The sequence below is a fragment of the Cydia pomonella genome, unplaced genomic scaffold (assembly GCF_033807575.1).
Source record: "Cydia pomonella isolate Wapato2018A unplaced genomic scaffold, ilCydPomo1 PGA_scaffold_57, whole genome shotgun sequence".
In the NCBI taxonomy this organism is placed as follows: Eukaryota; Metazoa; Arthropoda; class Insecta; order Lepidoptera; family Tortricidae; genus Cydia; species Cydia pomonella.
The window spans coordinates 125,746-141,102 of record NW_026907890.1 but is presented as its reverse complement, the minus strand read 5'-3'; the positions used below and the strand labels follow the sequence as shown (position 1 = coordinate 141,102).

The window sequence follows — 15,357 nt, the reverse complement described above, 5'->3', positions numbered from 1 at the left end:
CCTGGCTCGTACCAATGAGTTTTTCGGAACTTATGTACGAAATGTCATTTGATATTTACCACTAGCTTTTCGGTGAAGGAAAACATCGTGAGGAAACCTGCATACATCTGCGAAGAAATTCAAAGGTGTATGTGAAGTCCCCAATCCGCATAGTCTAGCGTGGGGACTATAGCCTGAGCCCTCTCGCGTATGAGAGGAGGCCTGTGCCCAGCAATGGAAAGTATATAGGCTGGATTATTATTATTAATGTAGTGAAAGAAGATGTATCATGAAGCTTCGTGTATGTCTTCTGCAGCTCCATTGCTCGATTGAGGCAGTATTTACCTCTGACGTTTCGAGGACGGCATTGTCCCCGTGGCCTCGGAGAATACTAGCTAAAGTTGACACCAATGTTTTAGCCGCGCGAGTTTTTCGTGCTACCCGCACCCGTTTTGCGCACTAGGGATGTTAATCACTCGACACACAACACTCACGATATTTGTTTTCGCTGATACATTTACTAATGACTGGATTACAATTGAATGAGATCCTAAAACCATCTTTCCGATTGAAATTGATTTGTTTTTTTAATTTCAATGGCTTCACTACGATCCGTAGAAATGATTTTAGGGTTATGCAGCTCAATCCAGTGATTTGTTTGACTAGTAAATGCTCGGCAACCACAGACTTGTCCTCGAAACGTCGTAGGTATATTAAAAACTTAACTTTACGCTATTAATATTTTGTCCAAAAGAGAGGTATGGGTAAAAAAAAAGCGCTGGTGGCCTAGCGGTAAGAGCGTGCGACTTGCAATCTGGAGGTCGCGGGTTCAAACCCCGGCTCGTACCAATGAGTTTTTCGGAACTTATGTACGAAATATCATTTGATATTTACCAGTCGCTTTTCGGTGAAGGAAAACATCGTGAGGAAACCGGACTAATCCCAACAAGGCCTAGTTTATCCTCTGGGTTGGAAGGTCTGATGGCAGTCGCTTACGTAAAAACTAGTGCCTACGCCAATCTTGGGATTAGTTGTCAAGCGGACCCCAGGCTCCCATGAGCCGTGGCAAATGCCGGGACAACGCGAGGAAGAAGAGAGGTATGGGCAATGTGAATGTCATCTCGCCTTGTGTGGTAGGGCACAGCACAGCGGATGTCATTCCAGATCTAGAGCAGAGCCCAACTGGGGAAGTACCTCCAACTTACAGAAAACCGCAGCCAAATAACACTAGACCCTACTCATAGTGTTGTGTTACTTGTGTTCCTGCCGGTGAGTAAGGTTGCCAGAGCTCAACGAGGGGGGTGGGGTTAGGGTCGGCAACGCGCATGTAACTCCTCTGGAGTTGCAGGCGTACATAGGCTACGGAGACTGCTTACTATCAGGCAGGCCGTATGCTTGTTTGCCACCGACGTAGTATAAAAAAAAAATTAAGTCCCGTTTTAGTCAGTTTTTTTTTGTTAACCTTTTGACCGAGGATAATCAGACTTCGTGCGTTCCCATATGGCTCACGATGACACGCCGCGTTCGATAGATGTGGCATTCAAAGGGTTAAAGATTATTGTGTATGTTAAGAGCCCTTAATCCTTGGAGCGTTCTCCGATTTCACGAAATAACGCTCGATAGATGGCGTTGGCGCTCGGTACGCGAGCGCCGGCAACGCGACGCGCGTTTCAATGCAGACTAGAATAATCTTGATAGTTTTCAATATAATTTCAAGCAACATTAATTTTAGTGTCATATGATATCATATGGGCACTCTTTATTTTATTGTTTAAGCACAGTAGTTTTTTTTATGTACACTACTACTAAGTGTACAGACTACAGAGTGTACTATAACCCTTGCTCTTTATTCTGTCTCTTTCACACCAATGGAAAATGAAGAAGTTAGTAAATGACTGCAGGTATAAATAAAGTATATTAGTGCGATAGAGAGACAGATAGTGTTCCGTTGTCGTATCGTAAACGATTGGCATGTTGGCCACACACTTGCTTAGTGCCTAGCCAAAATACCAATCGTTTGCGTATATTAGTGCGATAGAGAGAGAGTAGTGTTTCGTTGTCGTATCGTAAACGATTGGCATGTTGGCTACGCACCCATGATAGTGACTAGCCAAGGTCTCATGATGGAGTCAGGAGTAGGTCACTAGAACTCCTAATCTACTCATTATAATTCCATCGTGTTTGGGCTCAAAAGATTTGCCCTGACGAGTACCATCGATCTAGATGAAGTCCAGGGTCTCATGATGGAGTCAAGAGTTGGTCACCATAATTCCTAATCTACTCATCATAACTCCATCGTGTTTGGGCTCAATAGATTTGCCCTCACGAGCACCATCAATCTAGATGATGTTCAGGGTCTCATGATGGAGTCAGGAGTTGGTCACTAGAACTCCTAATCTACTCATTATAATTCCATCGTGTTTGGGCTCAAAAGATTTGCCCTGACGAGTACCATCGATCTAGATGAAGTCCAGGGTCTCATGATGGAGTCAGGAGTTGGTCACCAGAACTCCTAATCTACTCATTATAATTCCATCGTGTTTGGGCTCAAAAGATTTGCCCTGACGAGTATCATCGATCTAGATGAAGTCCAGGGTCTCATGATGGAGTCAGGAGTTGGTCACCATAATTCCTAATCTACTCATCATAACTCCATCGTGTTTGGGCTCAATAGATTTGCCCTCACGAGCACCATCAATCTAGATGATGTTCAGGGTCTCATGATGGAGTCAGGAGTTGGTCACTAGAACTCCTAATCTACTCATTATAATTCCATCGTGTTTGGGCTCAAAAGATTTGCCCTGACGAGTACCATCGATCTAGATGAAGTCCAGGGTCTCATGATGGAGTCAGGAGTTGGTCACCAGAACTCGTAATCTATTTATCATAACTCCATCGTGTTTGGGTTCAATAGAGTTGCCCTGACGAGCACCATCAATCTAGATGAGGTCCAGGGTCTCATGATGGAGTCAGGAGCTGGTCACCAGAACTCCTAAACTACTCATCATAACCTCATCGTGTTTGGGCTCAATAGATTTGCCCTGACGAGCATCATCAATCTAGATAAAGTCCAGGGTCTCATGATGGAGTCAGGAGTTGGTCACTAGAACTCCTAATCTACTCATTATAATTCCATCGTGTTTGGGCTCAAAAGATTTGCCCTGACGAGTACCATCGATCTAGATGAAGTCCAGGGTCTCATGATGGAGTCAGGAGTTGGTCACCAGAACTCGTAATCTATTTATAATAACTCCATCGTGTTTGTGCTCAATAGATTTACTCCGACAAGCACCATCAAATTACCATTATGATGAATAGATTAGGAGTTCTGGTGACCAACTATTGAGTCCATCATGAGACCCTGGACCTGATCTAGATCGATGGTGCTCGTCAGGGCAACTCTATTGAGCCCAAACACGATGGAATTATAATGAGTAGATTAGGAGTTCTAGTGACCAACTCTTGACTCCATCATGAGATCCTGGACCTCATCTGGATCAATGGTACTCGTCAGGGCAAATCTTTGAGCCCAAACACGATGGAGTTATGATGAATAGACTAGGAGTTCTGGTGATCAACTCCTGAGTCCATCATGAGACCCTGGACCTGATCTAGATTGATGGTGCTCGTCAGGGCAACTCTATTGAGCCCAAACACGATGGAGTTATGATGAGTAGATTAGGAGTTCTGGTGACCAACTCCTGACTCCATCATGAGACCCTGGACCTCATCTAGATCGATGGTGCTCGTCAGGGCAAATCTTTTGAGCCCAAACACGTTGGAATTATAATGAGTAGATTAGGAGTTCTAGTGACCAACTCCTGACTCCATCATGAGACCCTGGACCTCATCTAGATCGATGGTGCTCATCAGGGCAAATCTTTTGAGCCCAAATACGTTGGAATTATAATGAGTAGATTAGGAGTTCTAGTGACCAACTCCTGACTCCATCATGAGACCCTGGACTTTATCTAGATTGATGATGCTCGTCAGGGCAAATCTATTGAGCCCGAACACGATGAGGTTATGATGAGTAGATTAGGAGTTCTGGTGACCAACTCCTGACTCCATCATGAGACCCTGGGCCTCATCTAGATCGATGGTGTTCATCAGGGCAAATCTATTGAGCCCAAACACGATGGAGTTATGATGAGTAGATTAGGAGTTCTGGTGACCAGCTCCCGACTCCATCATGAGACCCTGGACTTTATCTAGATTGATGATGCTCGTCAGGGCAAATCTATTGAGCCCAAACACGATGAGGTTATGATGAGTAGTTAAGGAGTTCTGGTGACCAACTCCTGACTCCATCATGAGACCCTGGACCTCATCTAGATCTATGGTGTTCATCAGGGCAAATCTATTGAGCCCAAACACGATGGAGTTATGATGAGTAGATTAGGAGTTCTGGTGACCAACTCCTGACTCCATCATGAGACCCTGGACCTCATCTAGATCGATGGTGCTCATCAGGGCAAATCTTTTGAGCCCAAACACGTTGGAATTATAATGAGTAGATTAGGAGTTCTAGTGACCAACTCCTGACTCCATCATGAGACCCTGGACTTTATCTAGATTGATGATGCTCGTCAGGGCAAATCTATTGAGCCCGAACACGATGAGGTTATGATGAGTAGATTAGGAGTTCTGGTGACCAACTCCTGACTCCATCATGAGACCCTGGGCCTCATCTAGATCGATGGTGTTCATCAGGGCAAATCTATTGAGCCCAAACACGATGGAGTTATGATGAGTAGATTAGGAGTTCTGGTGACCAGCTCCTGACTCCATCATGAGACCCTGGACCTCATCTAGATTGATGGTGCTCGTCAGGGCAACTCTATTGAACCCAAACACGATGGAGTTATGATGAGTAGATTAGGAGTTCTGGTGACCAGCTCCTGACTCCATCATGAGACCCTGGACCTCATCTAGATTGAAGGTGCTCGTCAGGGCAACTCTATTGAGCCCAAACACGATGGAGTTATGATGAGTAGAGTAGGAGTTCTGGTGACCTACTCCTGACTCCATCATGAGATCCTGGACCTCATCTAGATCGATGGTGCTCATCAGGGCAAATCTTTTGAGCCCAAACACGTTGGAATTATAATGAGTAGATTAGGAGTTCTAGTGACCAACTCCTGACTCCATCATGAGACCCTGGACTTTATCTAGATTGATGATGCTCGTCAGGGCAAATCTATTGAGCCCGAACACGATGAGGTTATGATGAGTAGTTTAGGAGTTCTGGTGACCAACTCCTGACTCCATCATGAGACCCTGGGCCTCATCTAGATCGATGGTGTTCATCAGGGCAAATCTATTGAGCCCAAACACGATGGAGTTATGATGAGTAGATTAGGAGTTCTGGTGACCAGCTCCCGACTCCATCATGAGACCCTGGACCTCATCTAGATTGATGGTGCTCGTCAGGGCAACTCTATTGAACCCAAACACGATGGAGTTATGATGAGTAGATTAGGAGTTCTGGTGACCAGCTCCTGACTCCATCATGAGACCCTGGACCTCATCTAGATTGAAGGTGCTCGTCAGGGCAACTCTGTTGAGCCCAAACACGATGGAATTATAATGAGTAGATTAGGAGTTCTAGTGACCAACTTCTGACTCCATCATGAGACCCTGGACCTCATCTAGATCGATGGTGTTCGTCAGGGCAAATCTTTTGAGCCCAAACACGATGGGATTATAATTAGTAGATTAGGAGTTCTGGTGACCAACTCCTGACTCCATCATGAGAACTTGGACTTCATCCGGGTCAAAAATAATAATGCAAACCCTAACGTAATTTCAAGTGAAAATGCGTTTTTCAGAAAATCGCAGCCAAATAACACTAGACCTTACTCATAGTGTTGTGTTCCTGCCGGTGAGTAAGGTTGCCAGAGCTCAACGAGGGGCGGGAGGGGGTTAGGGTCGGCAACGCGCATGTAACTCCTCTGGAGTTGCAGGCGTACATATGCGGGCCATGTGCTTGTTTGCCACCGACTTAGTATTAAAAAAAAGTAACACTGAAAATCCATCAATAAGCGAGTCTGTTTGGCATACTGTAAAAAATGAACTTTTATTAAGATTTTCTAATCGCAGTATATAGCACTTCTCGGAACTCCGTAGCTGATTACGATCGCAACGAATGCCTGACAATCGAGCACAGGTCCGTCCTCTAAGCGCGCTCCGCGCGGACTGAGAGCGGGGCGTCGCTGCTGCGTGATTTATACGTGTTTTAAAAAAATATAAATTTACGGCAATGTAGGTCCCATAGTTACGATTTTTTTTTTTTATAGGTTAACATAAAGTTACAGTTTGCTATAATATTATTTTTAAAGCAAAATATGCGTACAATTTGCGGAAATAAAATATAATAAAACCCTGTTTTCGCCAAAAAAATGAAGAAAACTCGGAAGGTATTTTATCAGTTTTTTTCAAATGAATTTTCGATTGTTAATCATTCCAGCCCCTCGTACGAGATATGTTGAATCAAATTGTAGTCATTCATGTACCAAATGATTCTTGTTTATAGCAAAATTGAGAACCGAAACGCCACATCTCACTGCAAAATTTGGAAAAGACTCCCAAAAAACCTCATTAAAAAAGAGGTTTAAAAGAGAAAATGAAAATTTGAACTGTTGGAGCCCCTAGTTTAGGAAACGATTATTTAAGTACGTTATCAGTTTTTGAATAAATACTAATAGTTACGTCGTAATCTTGAATGAAAAAGGAAGCATTTTACAAAATACGCTCGTCTGTAGGAATAAGGACTCTTAAAGGTTACGCTTGTATTTTTTTTTAAATACAGGAAACCGAAAGTTGCTCCGGTCAAAGAGAAGAAAACGTTACCGAAGCGTGCGGCGAAGGCAGCCCCTGCGCCCCCTGCCCAGGAAGAGGTGGCCACCAACACGAGACTTCTCAGGAAGTAAGTATGATAAGATCTCTGCTTGGCCTTACGGTTGACTGGTAGAGTACAGAATGCCTTTTGTACTGTAAGGTTTTCTTTTGTGCAATAAAGGTTAAATAAGTAAATTAATAAGCATATTCTGGGGATTACGGTAAATCCCGGGTTTATTTATCCCCTTCATATGATACAGGTATATACTTATAGAACCTATTTTTCCAGCTCCCGCGACCCTCCGCCGCCAAACCCGGACGTGTACGAGTTCGACGAACTAGAAGGCTCTCGGCCTCCCTCGGGCCTCCGCCGCCGCAACCAGCCCACCCCCGACCCCCCCGCGCAGAGCCCCGAAAGCATACAATACATGGACATATGCCCTACAAGCTCTCAACTAGCCAAAATTAATACCAAACAAAAAGAAGTTGGGAACGTACTTAGTGTCAGCTTGGTACCTGAGGACGATATATATAAGAAGCGGAAGAATTTGATAGATAATCTGACGAATAGTCCAGCGCTGTTAAACAAGATTTTCAACTCCTTACCGACAGAACTTCAGAACGAGCTTGGGAGCTTGGCCACGGAGGGGACTGGGCGGGAGGAGGCTTATTTGGACGAAAAGGCGGGGACGGTCTTAGAGGCACCCACGTACTATCCTACGGCTGAGGAGTTTGAGGTAATATATTAGTGTTTATTGTATCCACTGCTGACAGAACTTCTCAATGAGCTGGGGTGCTTGGCCACGGAGGGGACTGGGCGGGAGGAGGCTTATTTGGACGAAAAGGCGGGGACGGTCTTAGAGGCACCCACGTACTATCCTACGGCTGAGGAGTTTCAGGTAATGTATATTTTATTGTATCCACTGCTGAACAGAACTTCTCAATGAACTGGGAAGCTTGGCCACGGAGGGGACTGGGAGAGAAGAGGCTTCTTTAGAGGAAAAAGCAGGGGCGGTGCTTGAAGCAACCGCGTACTATCCTACGGCTGAGGAGTTTGAGGTAATGTATTAGTGTTTATTGTATCCACTGCTGAACAGAACTTCTTAATGAGCTGAGGAGCTTGGTCACTGAAGGGACTGGGAGAAAAGAGGCGTATTTGGGGAAGGCAGAGACGGTCTTAGCGGGATCTACGTATTTTCCTAAGGCTGAGAATTTAAATCTGTTTTAGAAATGCAACGGATACCGGATATGCGGCCGCTGGATCCGCCGAATATTCGGTATCCGGAAGCCGGATATCCGGCTAAAAGTTTGGTCAAAAATTAATTAAATTAGATAGCGCGCTTGCTCAAAGTTCGATGCAGGTTGCAACTTATTTATAGTTATAGGCAGCCGTTTATAAATAAGTAAACTAAATTCACATACTGCGAGAATTGAATAGCGCAAATTACAATTTTCTTCGTAAGTGTTTTGCGCGCTGCGGCGCCTGCGGGGCAGCCGCAACAGTCTCCTGGCAATTATAGCTGACAGGCTTGACAGTCAGCTTCTTGTGCACTGGACCAGGGTACACTCACTGGTAGCTACATACACATGGCTCACATGAGTGTATGTAGTTATTACTAGTATATGTGACTGGCTCCAGTTTAAACCCTAAAATATTGTAAGTTTAAACCCTAAAATATTGTAAGTTTAATTTATTTCAATAATAATTTAATATAATTTTTAGAGTAAGTCGTACTAACACTGTATGGACCAAGGTCTGAAATAAATGATTTTTATTTTATTTTATTTTATTGATTTAATATTTTCATAGCGAGTGCAGATTTATTAACTTTGTTTCGTTATTTATAAGATTTAGTAGTGTTTAGTGCATATTGTATTCATAAATATCGTGCTAAATTACTATCCGGAATCCGGCCGGATACTAAGCACTATCCGGAATCCGGCCGGATACTACGCACTATCCGGAAACCGGCCGTATTGTAAAAAATTGCCCGGATACCGAATAGTAATTGGATATTCGTTGCATCTCTAATCTGTTTATATTCGTTTCTTAACTTTATATTACATTTTCACAAGCTTAGTTAAAATTGAGTTTAAGTAACGCAACTTTTACCCTAGTCTTACATTATAATCATGTTGTTGTTGTCCTAAAGCACCCCAGAGGTGTAAAGGGCCTTCACAAGCTCGCGCCACGCCTTCCTATCTTCAGCTCGTCTTCTGGCCTCGCTCCAGCTCAACCCGACCGCTCGTAACTCTCTTAGGACGGACCGTTGCCAAGAGTGTACAGGACGCCCCGAGCCTCGGCTTCCGTCCGGTTTCCACGCGATAGCTATGGTAGCATTATTCGTTTCCCCTCTTCGAATAAATCATGTTAGATCGGTTAAAATAAATATTAGGGGCAGAGAAACACTTGTAGAGAATCGTCATACTTTTTCTATTGCGTCTTGCAAAATAAACTAAGTTTTTATCTCCACTTAACAATGTTTATTATCATGAAATTATGTGTATATGATTATTAACTTATTATTTACAGGATCCGATAAAATACTACGACAAAATCGCCCCCGAGGCCTCAAAATACGGCCTCTGCAAAATAGTTCCCCCTGAAAACTTCAAACCAACATGCACGATGAGCGACACGATCCGCTTCGCGGTCATATACCAGTACATCTCCAAGATGTTCAGCCGCTGGGGCCCCGTGTCCAGGGAGCTGGCTGCCATCAAGGCGCACCTGCGGACCCAGAGCGTCGTGTTCGCGCGGTCTCCCCTCGTGAGTACACCCTCTACCCGCAGGCGACATGATCCAACTCGAAGGCAACTCCTCTGGAGTTGCAGGCGTACATAGGCTGCGGAGACTGCTTCCCATCAGGCGGGCCGTATGCTTGTTTGCCACCGACGTAGTATAAAAGAGTACACCCTCTACCCGCAGGCGACATGACCCAAGTATCTCCTAGGAATAGTTCCCCCGGACGACTTCAGACATGAGCGACACGGTCATATACCAGTACATCTCCAAGATGTACAGCCGCTGGGCCCCCTTGCCCTGGAGACCCAGAGCGTCGTTGGTAAATAAAAATAAATAAGCTTTTGGCAAAATTTCATTTTTGGTACAAGCTTTTATCGCTGACTGTACTTTTTTTTCCACAGGCAACTAATACAATAGACAATTCTAAGAACCCCAAACACACTTAGGTTGCGTTGTTTTATCACAAAGTTCTTAAGGCCACCTCTTGTGTGCCAAAAGTATGCTACATTGGGTTCGGTTCCGGGCGCGTATGAAGGTATGCTCGTGTATCTTAGCTGTATACTTTTGGTTTGTTTACCTATATGATTCTAGTATTATTCTAGTATTATTTTTGTTTTTGACTCCTAGGAAAAGCATTGTATGCAACGTTGTATAAATAGTGCAAAAAATGCTCGTGGCGTATTCCTTTACAATGTTCGCCTACGCCTTCGGCTCCGGCTCGCATTGTAACTCACGCCACTCGCCTTTTTTGACCCTTCTTATACAACTGTTGCATAAAATACTATTTCGAGCAAGTGTGATTAAAAACCTGTTACTGTTTTAGTTGGACGGCAGCGAAGTGAACCTCCCCAGGCTATACCACGCCGTGGAACGCAACGGCGGTCTCAGCAACGTCATACAACGCATGCGGTGGGGCCGCGTCGCCGACGAGATGAAGCTGACCAAGTTGCAGCACCCGGAGCGCAAGCTGGACCCCATATACATGCGATATCTGCTGCCCTACGCCACGTTGTCCGATCGTAAGTTATTAAGATTGTGGTGACCATAAACTCCACACTAATTACTGCTCCAGCGGGCCCGAAGTCAGGCGACGGCGGGAGCGGCCCGCAGCCTGGCGGTCCCTGGCTGTGACGTCACGCCCCCACCGCGGCGCGGCCGGCCGGAGCTCAGTGCATCGCCCGCGCTCGGACAGAGGCTCCCAGAGATTCGCACTAAACGCACGCCGCTTTTCTCCGCCTTATCGCTAGCCTCTGCTTACGCGCGCTACGCGATTATAATATTCTATTTAGCTTCTTTCTGTCGCCTAAACTCTTTCCGTACTTTGCACGCTTGTAAATATCTTTTAATTATTATAAATTTTATATGGATCTCCGAGTTTGATTTCTACGCCGCTGAATAGGGATCCATATCTGGTGACCGCGCGACGTTTCTTAAACGCGATGTCGGACACGGAGCACGAGCAGACAAAGGAGCCAGCGAGCGGGGCAAATGTCAAACCGCCGGGCAAGAAGGAAAACGTGGCCACGGCTCCCTCGTCGGATAATGACGTCTCGGAGCCCTTAGTGTACGGCGCAGTGAATCGAGTTGCTGTTCGTTTGCCCCCGTTCTGGCCAGACGACCCAGAAATTTGGTTTGCCCAGGTGGAGGCGCAGTTTGAAGTTACGGGTACGAAGACCAACTCCACTAAATTCTACACCGTGGTCCAACAGCTAGATCAGAACGCTGCCAGGGAAGTACGCGACATCATTACAAATCCACCCGCGAAAGGCAGGTATGAAAAATTAAAATATGAATTGGTGCGACGGTTATCGATGTCACGCGACGAGCGCTTACGGAAACTTCTAGTAAAGGAGGAGCTAGGCGATCTGAAACCGTCCCAGTTTTTGCGTAAATTACAATCGCTAGCCGGTACAGGAGTGAGTGACGAATTTTTAAGATCGCTGTGGTCGAGCCGTTTGCCCATTAATGTTCAGCAAATTATCGCTTCGCAAAATGTAAGCCTCAGTGATTTAGCAGATTTAGCCGATAAAATAACTGAAATATCGCCACCTAATAATATGCTTCAAGTAGCCAGCACCAGCTCAGCGGCCGTTCCGTTGTCATTTGAGGGTATGCTTTCAAAAATGGAAGAGTTCATCACAAGCCGTATTAAATCCGAAATTACCCAACAGATCTCTCAGCTGAACATTCGAGAACGACGAGGCCGCAGCCGTACGCCACAGGGTCGAGGCAACCGGTTAGCCCGGTCTAGAAGCAGGGGTCGTCAACATTCGCAGAGCCGTACTCCAGGTATTTGTTGGTACCATAATTTATTTGGCGATGACGCCGAGAAATGCACCATCCCGTGTAGTTACAAATCTTCGGGAAACCTGAACGACAGTCAGTAGAGGCGGCAAATGGCTGTCTTAAATCTACCAGCCGCTTATTTGTTACTGACAAAAATACTAAGGTGCAATTCTTAATAGATACTGGCTCAGACCTTTGCGTTTTGCCACGTAGATTCGCCCGGGACAACAGAAGGCCAACCGGTTACAGCCTGACAGCTGCAAATGGCACAGTTATTAAAACTTACGGGATAATAAAGCTGCATCCAGAATTAGGCCTGCGACGCGACTTCGCCTGGAATTTCGTGGTGGCTGACGTAGATAGGCCGATCATTGGCGCTGATTTTCTTTCATTTTACGGGTTGCTTGTTGATTGCAGAAACAGACGCTTATTGGACAGCTTGACCTTATTGTCAAGCACCGGCGTAGTCAAGACGTGCCAGCCGCCGGGCATCAAAGCTATTTCGGGTAACACAGAGTACCACAAACTTCTGGCCCAGTACCCGGACCTCATCAAGCCATCCGGCATCATGAGAGAGGTAAAGCATTCGACTGTCCATTATATACGCACTACAGCTGGACCACCTGTCTTCTGCAGACCGCGACGATTAGCACCCGACCGTTTGAAGGTAGCAAAAGACCAATTTGACGAGATGCTTCGAGACGGAACAGCTAGACGCTCAGATTCTCCTTGGGCATCTGCATTGCACCTGGCACCAAAGAAAGGGGACTCCTGGAGGCCCTGCGGCGACTACCGTGCTTTGAACGCACGCACGGTACCTGACAGGTACCCTATCAGACACATAGAAGACTTCTCGCTCAGACTATCTGGTTGTAAAATATTCTCGACACTGGATCTGGTGAAGGCTTACAACCAAATCCCAGTGTATCCTGATGATATTCCCAAATCCGCCATTACGACGCCATTCGGATTGTTCGAATTTCCGTACATGTCATTTGGGCTCAGGAATGCGGCTCAATCATTCCAACGCTTCATGGATGAAGTTCTACGGGGCCTAGACTTCTGTTTTTCCTATATCGACGATATTTTGATTTTTTCCCAGACCCACGAGCAACACCTAGAGCATCTGAAGCAGCTGTTTCAGCGCCTGAGCGAGTATGGCATTCTATTGAACGAGGCCAAATGCAGTTGTGGTGTAAGTGAAGTCACTTTCCTAGGGTATTGCATATCAGCAGAAGGTGCACGTCCGCCGGAATCGAAAGTCACAGCCATCCAACAGTTCACGGCACCTGAAACAGCAAAAGGTTTGAGAAGATTTCTCGGAATGCTCAATTTTTATAGGCGTTTCTTACCCAAGGCTGCAGAAGAACAGGCAGTTCTACACGGCATGTTGGCTGGTTCTCACGTCAAGGACTCTAAGGTCCTGACCTGGACCCCACAGCTTCTGAACGCCTTTGAAAGATGTAAGTCCAGTTTATCAAAAGCTACTTTACTGTCTCATCCTGTCCAAGATGCTCCGCTAGCTCTAGTAACAGATGCTTCCAATACAGCCATAGGATCGGTGATAGAACAATTAATAGATGGACAGTCGCAACCTCTGGCGTTCTTTTCAAAAAAATTGAACAATGCACAGAAACAGTACAGCGCTTATGACCGTGAACTGTTAGCGATATATGAGAGCATAAAACACTTCCGCCACATGATCGAGGGACGACATTTCGTAATCTATACAGACCACAAACCGATTACGTTCGCGTTCACGCAAAAGGACCGTACCTGTTCTCCTCGTCAGTTCAACTACCTCGACCTAATTTCTCAATTTACAACAGACATTCGGCATATTTCAGGAAAGGATAACCTGACTGCCGATGCCCTCTCTAGGATTGAAGCCATTTCAACATCTATAGACCTGGAGGAATTAGCACGCCTGCAGAAAAACGATGCCGAGTTGCAGAACCTTATGTCCAGTGGTTCTTCACTAAAGCTAAAGCTTGTACCAATGCAAGGTATGAATATTTCCATTACTTGCGATGTCTCTCAGTCGAAGCCACGACCGTTCATCACAAAGGAACTACGTCATCAAGTGTTCCAGTCCGTCCACGGAATGAGTCACCCAGGCGCGAGAACTACGACCAAACTGGTAACAGACAGATTCGTCTGGCCCTCCGTACGCAAGGACTTGCGAAACTGGGTTCAGAGCTGCGAGTCATGCCAACGCGCGAAAGTTCAGAGACACACTTCTGCTCCCCTAGGAAATTTCGAACTGTCAGGTTCCAGGTTTTCTCATGTTCACATAGACCTCGTGGGACCCCTACCATCTTCGTGCGACAACCGATACTGTTTAACTGCTATAGACCGATTTACACGCTGGCCGGAAGTCGTACCGCTGCAAAATATCAGCGCTGAGACGGTAGCTAAGGCATTTTGCGATACATGGATTTCAAGGTTTGGTTGTCCACAGATCGTGACCACTGACCAAGGCCGGCAGTTCGAGTCCCATCTATTTAAAGAACTCTCCAAGTTGTGCGGCATCCAACTTCAACGCACCACGGCGTACCACCCAGCTGCCAACGGTATGATCGAGAGGCTACATCGATCCTTGAAGGCCGCTATAATGGCCCACAATGAGATACGATGGACGGACGTGCTACCCATCGTACTTTTGGGCCTACGAACGGCGTGGAAGGAAGATTTACACTGCTCAGTGGCAGAAATGGTCTATGGTGAGCCTCTGAGGATCCCTGGTGAGTTTTTAGAACCACATTCTATGAATAAGGTCCAGCCAGTAGACTTTGTTTCCCAGTTGAGACAGCACATAGCTAAAATCAGACCTGCTCCTGTTTCAAGGCATGGTACGAAGTCAGTTTTTGTCCATAAAGACCTTAAAACCTCAAGCCATGTATTTTTAAGAAAAGGCCATCTTAGAGGGTCCTTGGAAGCTCCGTACACAGGCCCATTGAAAGTCTTGAAGCGAACCGATAAAACTGTTACTCTAGAGCTACAAAGAGGACCAGTGACAGTTTCGATCGACAGAGTCAAACCAGCTTATGTGTTGAGTGACGACAACTCATCTCAATCCCAAGTCTGCCCGTCTCAAGTCGTCAGGACAACACGCTCGGGCAGAAAAAGTAACTTTTCCTGATTTTTATGTCGCAGGTCCATAAATCTCCAAGGGGGGTGGTGTGGTGACCATAAACTCCACACTAATTACTGCTCCAGCGGGCCCGAAGTCAGGCGACGGCGGGAGCGGCCCGCAGCCTGGCGGTCCCTGGCTGTGACGTCACGCCCCCACCGCGGCGCGGCCGGCCGGAGCTCAGTGCATCGCCCGCGCTCGGACAGAGGCTCCCAGAGATTCGCACTAAACGCACGCCGCTTTTCTCCGCCTTATCGCTAGCCTCTGCTTACGCGCGCTACGCGATTATAATATTCTATTTAGCTTCTTTCTGTCGCCTAAACTCTTTCCGTACTTTGCACGCTTGTAAATATCTTTTAATTATTATAAATTT

General features: G+C 46.0%; 2 protein-coding genes across 2 annotated transcripts; both read left to right on the top strand.

The window, feature by feature from the left end:
- The first annotated feature begins 268 nt into the window (after window positions 1-268).
- On the top strand, window positions 269-10,932 carry LOC133534107 (protein Jumonji-like). Its single transcript, XM_061873195.1, has 5 exons — window positions 269-280; window positions 6,762-6,907; window positions 7,109-7,556; window positions 9,353-9,589; window positions 10,389-10,932. Exons 1-5 carry the CDS (start codon window positions 269-271, stop codon window positions 10,605-10,607), a joined length of 1,062 nt encoding a protein of 353 aa, XP_061729179.1. The 3' UTR covers window positions 10,608-10,932.
- A 444-nt stretch (window positions 10,933-11,376) lies between these two features.
- Window positions 11,377-12,404, top strand: LOC133534111 (uncharacterized). The gene is made up of 2 exons (XM_061873199.1): window positions 11,377-11,854; window positions 12,269-12,404. Exons 1-2 carry the CDS (start codon window positions 11,377-11,379, stop codon window positions 12,292-12,294), a joined length of 504 nt encoding a protein of 167 aa, XP_061729183.1. The 3' UTR covers window positions 12,295-12,404.
- Window positions 12,405-15,357: the final 2,953 nt, after the last annotated feature.

Coding starts and splice junctions, on each gene's coding strand:
- LOC133534107 (XM_061873195.1), top strand. Junction 7,557..9,352: donor CTACGGCTGAGGAGTTTGAG/GTAATATATTAG, acceptor TATTATTTACAG/GATCCGATAAAATACTACGA. Junction 9,590..10,388: donor TGTTCGCGCGGTCTCCCCTC/GTGAGTACACCC, acceptor TTACTGTTTTAG/TTGGACGGCAGCGAAGTGAA.
- LOC133534111 (XM_061873199.1), top strand. CDS start 11,377: ATGTCACGCGACGAGCGCTTACGGAAACTTCTAGTAAAGGAGGAGCTA. Junction 11,855..12,268: donor TTCGCAGAGCCGTACTCCAG/GTATTTGTTGGT, acceptor TGTTGATTGCAG/AAACAGACGCTTATTGGACA.